The sequence below is a fragment of the Paroedura picta genome, chromosome 1 (genome assembly GCF_049243985.1).
Source record: "Paroedura picta isolate Pp20150507F chromosome 1, Ppicta_v3.0, whole genome shotgun sequence".
NCBI classification, from domain to species: domain Eukaryota; kingdom Metazoa; phylum Chordata; class Lepidosauria; order Squamata; family Gekkonidae; genus Paroedura; species Paroedura picta.
Window position 1 is genome coordinate 113,439,117 of NC_135369.1, and position 6,000 is coordinate 113,445,116.

The 6,000-nt window shown below is 55.0% G+C and overlaps 1 protein-coding gene across 1 annotated transcript in view; it reads right to left on the minus strand.

Moving 5' to 3' along the window:
* Positions 1–3,781, minus strand: part of RSPO3 (R-spondin 3) — a 65,797-nt gene extending 62,016 nt beyond the window's left edge. Inside the window, exon 1 of the mRNA XM_077300059.1 lies at positions 2,802–3,781. Within this exon, the coding sequence (XP_077156174.1) occupies positions 2,802–2,916 (115 nt within the window). The 5' untranslated portion in view covers positions 2,917–3,781. The remainder of the gene's footprint in view (positions 1–2,801) is intronic.
* Between the last annotated feature and the right edge of the window lie 2,219 nt (positions 3,782–6,000).

Below are 6,000 nucleotides of genomic sequence, written 5' to 3' on the forward strand. Positions count from 1 at the left end.
CTGGAGCTTCAAGGCAAGCGATCGGAAACGGGGGGGGGGGGGAGAGAGAGAAAGGAAGCTAGAGACAGACAAACTCCCTTGAACATCTACAAATCTCTTTCACCCCACTTCCCCACAGGATCAATCCTTCCAGACAAAACAGCGACGCAAGGGACTGTTGTGGAGGAACCTCGTGGTCTTTCAGCGCTGTCGGCTTGTCGTACAGAGACAGAAGCCATGCCAGGATGGCGATTCTTAAGCAGGTACGAAACGTCATGTCTATACACCTGCCTGATGTCTGGCAGTCTTCTATGCTACACTTGTGACTCTGTGGTCACTCGCTCGCCTCTGCACATCGCCCCTTGTCATCAAGCGATCGACAGGTTTGTGATCCGTCTCCCTCTCTTTCACAAGCGCGCACGCATGGCACGTGGGAGAAGGAGGCAGCGCGCAGAGCTAGGTCGATGCCGACGGAGCCGCGGGGGGTGGGGGTGGGGAGGAGGATGAGCCCTTTGGGGGGGGAATGGCGAGATACAGATCAAATAATAAATATGCGGCGGTGGCGTGGAGGGTCCATCCTCTTCCCACTGGGAGGCTCTGGCCACCGTAGTTGGGCACTTCAGAAGAGGGAGGGCTCCTCTTTGGGGGATACGTCTGCTCGGCTACCGAAGTGAAAGACGAGATGGGAAGCTCTGTAAAATGCGACCGGTTCCGTCGCCAAGGGCAATAAATCGGGGGCTGCCATAGCCCTTCTCGCTCCACTTCCTCGGCCATATTGGGGGCTCTGGGATGTCCAGAGAGCCCTCTCCTTCACATACACAACGCAAAAGCTGTATTTTCAGTGCACCTTCGGTGAATCAAACCTTGTTTTCCCGAGGCCAATAGTACAAAGAAAGCTTTCAAGGGGAACGCGTGCCAAGGTGCGGAAAGGGAAGGCCGGGCAAAACCTAGGAAATAACCCAGTGTACTTTTTTTGATGGAATACAGGCTGCTGTGTGTTCGGACATTTCCCTCTCTGTATCAGGACGGAGCTGTCAAGCGAGAGGTAAATAAACAGTACTCTTTTCACAAAGTACAAAGTGCAAAAGGAAGCCTAGAGGGCGGCGAGGGGGTGGGATACCCGAGAAATATCCCCATGCGGAGATAGGCTATCTCGGAAAGGATACCTTAGAGGCAGGGCGGGGGAAGGAGATTTTGGTGAGAAAACCTGCCATTGTCCAGGATCCGAAGAGGGTCGCGTGTGTTAAGCCTGGAAGCACAACTGCGCAGAGCGCTCGAACTCGGTCCTTCCCTCCTTAAAGAACTGAACAGGACCCCCCCCCCCCCCACTCCAGGGCTGAATAGAACCCGTGCCATAAGGGGGTCGAACTCCCACCCCCTGCTTCGAGGCTTAGCCCCCCCACCCCAATCGGGTCTCATTAAATAGTGAACGCACCTAAGGTCTACTACAGTTTGTCTATCTGTGTGGGATTGCCTCATACCTCCTTCCCATGAAAATCACCGCCTGATTCGTCCAACCCATGAGCGTCAGTATGCTGTACTTTGAATTATTGTTCATTGTTCTACTGTTCTATCATATTGTTCTTTTGTTATTTACTGTACTTTTACTGAGTTTATAGCTACTGAGTTATCTGTACCACTAAGTTTTATGTAAATCGCCCTGAGCCTCAAGGGAGGGCGGTATATATAAATATAATAAATAAATAAATACACGACAAACCCGATCGGTTTAGATTGCGCATCAGATCACACCAAGAAGTCAAAGCCCGCGGATCTGCACTGATGCAGACCACCTGGGACTCACAAATTCCTCTGAACTTCCTGAGGAAGAACAGGGCTTAACTCTCATTTCGAACATGACTAAACAAGGATAGCGCCAGCCGACGTCAAAGCACATCTAAAATCTCACTTTAACCTGAACAAAGTTTGGGTCCAGTGGCACTTTTCAGACCACCTAAGTCTTAAGCAAGGCGTAAGCTTTCCTGTGCACAGCCCACACTCTCCTGCTACTGCAGACCCATTCGGCTACCCGCCTCGATCACTTTAAATCGGAACAGCACTCAGACCCTTGGCGTTCATGGGACTTCAACGGGAATCATCAGCTGATCCCTGCCTAGAGATACGCTGGGCTCTTGCAGCCTGGGCTTTCGCTCCTTCTAGCCACGATACATGGGTCTGAGGGGCTGTAAAGAAAAGAATTCTCCACTTGGGGAGGATTAAAAAGAGCCGGAGGCCAGGGCCAACAACCCCTGGTGGTCTCCGCTTTGGGCAGGGCTTGGTGCAAACGCTGCGGCCCCCGGGAAACACCTCTTGCCTCCTTCCCGTACTGGGTACAACCCAGCCAATCCGAAGGTCAGTCGGGGCCGGACCACACTCGGCCAACCGAAGGTCGGAGCCCCTGGCTGGATCCCGCCGCGCATCCCGGGAACCGAAGGAAGGAACTTCGCGGGATCTGCAGGGGTGTGGGACAATGCTATTCCTATCGCATCTTAAGCGATCTTAACCATTACTGCTCCGTTTGTAGCCTTTGGCAGGAGAGAGGGCACCCCCAGGACGTTTCCGCGTGATCTTTCTTTGGCCCCGCACATGTTTACGGGACAGAAAAGTCTGACCTTCCTTCTTTGGGGGTCGAGCCCCGCTGAGCTCGGCGGACCCGCCTTCCCGAACTCCGGGAGGGGGGGAGGAGTGGCCCTAGTGGCGCCCCCCCCGTTTCTTGGCAGGGGGTCCCCCTGGAGCCCTCCCTGGACCTCTCGGCGGGGCGTCTCCCCCCCCCCCCGTCAGCGACTGCCTCTGTCCCGCGGGCGAAGCGAAGGCGCACTTACTTCTTCCCTGCCGCCGGACTCTGAAAGGGTGCTGCTGCTGCTGCTGCTGCTGGCTGCCAACGGACTCCATCAAGTTCCACACGATAAGGAAGCAAGAGACCAGTCGCAATTGCATAGTAACCCCGGGGGAGGGCACGTCGTCTCTTGTCCGTTGGGGGCCGGGGCAGGGGAGGGGGGAGAAGGAAGAGCCGCCGGGAGACCTGCCTGGGCCCCGGCCTCCCGGGACCGTCTCCGTGGGAAAGCGGGCGATGCCTAAGGAGCGGCGGCGGCGGCGGCTTGCCCTCGGCAGGGGCCCCGGCGCTTGCCTCCGGGCAGGCTCCTCACAAGGGTGGCGCGGGAGGGAAGGCGCCGTGCGGCAGGAGCGAAGGGCCTCCTCGTCGGCGCCGAGGCAGGTAGCATGTTGCTGGCCGCGCGCAGGAGGGCTCGGGCGCTCCGCGGCTCACTCGCCGCTCCAGCTAGAGAGCGCCGGGCCCCTGCGGGGGCTCCATGGGCGGCGGAGGCGGCTCCCTCGCTGGCGCGCTCAAGCCTGCCCAGCGTCTCCGGGAGAGAAGCCCATGGGGGGCGCCGGGGGCGCGGAGGGCTGCCGGACTCCTGCGCACCTCGAGGGCGGCCGCTTCAGCCTCCGCCGCTCTCAGCCCAGCAGCAGCGGCAGCGGCGGCAGCATCTCTGGCAGACGCGCAACCCGGGAGCCGCCAGCGCCAGCCTCAGCCGCGCCGGAGAGAGGCGGACCCGTTAGAAAAGTTGCCCCACGACACGGCGATGCGAAAGGCGGCGGCGGCGGCAGCTGACGCGCCACTGGGAGGAGAACCGCTGGAGCAGCCGGTGGGCTCTGGCCAAGCGCGAGCCGCCGCTTCCCGCTTCCTCCTCCCTGCAGCCCAGGGGGATTTGGGAAGCCCGCACGAGGTCGGGGAAGCCAAGGCCAATAGGACGCCCCGCTGCCCGGCCCAAGACCTGCCAATCGCCGACTGACGGGCGGCTCTGGCGGGCGTGAAGAGAAGGAGGGACGCGCCGCGCGAGGGGAGCGGGTGGGGGCGGGGAGGATGCGCGCGCCCTCGCTCGCGCTCAGGAGCCCGGCCAGGCCGCTGTGTGGCTCGTCCCCCTGTCAGCAGCACTCAGACGGCCAGAAAACGGGAAGGGGGTGTTTAAGGGAGAAGGAGACGCTGTTGGGGGGGGGGGGGGTAGAGCGATGCACAATTCAAGAACCCACAGTTCTTCTCTGTCAAATGTGGAGAGGGTTATGATTGCTCCACAAACTAAAACCTACAACCCCACCGGCTAGCTTGGGAGTTCCACAGACCTCTTCCTCAAGTGCAGTGTGAAAAGGCAGGCATGGGATGCAGACACAGCCCATCTCCAGACTACAGAGCTCAGTAGCTATCATCCCAGGAGATCCCCAGGTTCCACCAGGAGGCTGGCATCCCTAGTGGAGGTGGTGTTTCCATCCCCTGCCTTCCTTTCATGTGGGATGCTGATGTTACTTCTGGTGACATGGCACTTCCAGGGGGTGTGGCAGGGAGCCGTGGCCAGCTAACATCACTTCTGGGGTTCCTCAAAGTCTGAAAAATTATTTCAGGGTCTCCTCCGTGGTAAAAAGGATGAAAATGCTGCTTTGGAGGGTGGACTGTAGGGCACTGTACCCCATGGAGGCCCCTGTCCTACCCAGGTTCCATATCTCCAGGAGTTTCCCAACTTGGATCTGGCAGCCCTACCCTTCCATCCTGTTAAAGAAACTGCTATAACAATACAGTAATGTTATTAAAAGTTCAAAATATAGCTCTGCTGCTCCAGTGTGAAATGGAAGAAGTGTATTGAGGCTTTCCTTCAGACATTATGTCAAACCATCATTAAACCTGAATGTAAAACTTGGCTTGTTCCTGTGTTTGCCTGTGACCCTCACTCCTCTCCATACAAATTGAGGGCATTTCTGCACATTGATAAAAATAGTGTTACGCCAGCTGAATGGCGTAGCGCTAAATATTATTTTATTTATCATACTTCTCCCAGCCCCTCCTCACCTTTTTGCTATTTTGCTCTTGTCTGATGCCTTTTCACACTTCTTACCCTCCACAAGCACCACTGTGAATGGTGGAAGAGAACAATGCACTTTATATGCGACTCTCTTCCGCATGTCAGTCAATCCAGGCAACCATTCCCCTTTCTCCATGTTTTAATGGTCCCACACCTGCTCATGCATACTTCTCCATTTATACACCTATGCATCTAATCATAGATGAATATGACCTCCAAATCAGGAATGAGATTCATTTTTAAAAGTATCAAGATTCATGATTCCATAAGGGGTGGCATTCAAAAAGCACTCTGCATCTATTTAATGAGTGCAAACCCCCCCTGAGATCCCAGGGTTTAATCCAGGTGTACATTCCCAGTGTGTGTGGGGAGAGGAAACATCTGTATTGCACAATAACATAGTGGGACAAAGAAGCAAAGACCACTTTTCTCTTGAATGGAGACATGCTGGAAAAATTATTTGGTTCTGATTCTGATAAAAGTAAATAGTAGTGCTGTGGAGCTAGAGATTGATTTGAATACCTGCTATTGTCAAAAAGAAGGTAGCAATTGCTTCATTATGCCAGTACACTTTGGTACAATCTGCCGTTTTTGAACATCTTGAATTGCTCACAAAGAGCTTCTCAAATCAGCATCTTAAGACTTCCCAAGCCTTCACTAACATTTTACCTCCCCCCACCCCACAAAATTCTGGATCAGGCTTAAGGTTTTGGTTATCACCTTTAAGGCCCAGTATACCTGAGGGATCGCCTCTCTGCCTACACTCCTCAAAGAGCCTTGCACTCTACTACCTCCAACCTCCTAGTGGTCTGTGGCCCCAAGGAAGCCCGCTTGATCTCAACCAGGGCCAGAGCTTTTTCCATTCTGGCCCCCACCTGGTGGAACGAGCTCCCAGAAGAGATCAGGGCCCTGACAGAACCTAAACAGTTCCACAGGGCCTGCAAAAGGGAGCTCCTCCACCAGGCATTTGGTTGAGGTCGACCCAAACCATCGTTTCCAATTGGCCCCCAAGCCCCCCCCCTCTTACTATGACTGCTATGAATCTACACAACCCACTGGGGCTCAATAAGAGTTGAGCTGAAGCTCTTTGCAGTTCCATTATTCTCTCAAGTTATTGTTATTATCATGTTAAATGTTATTGTTGTTATAATGTTATTATTGTTATCACCTG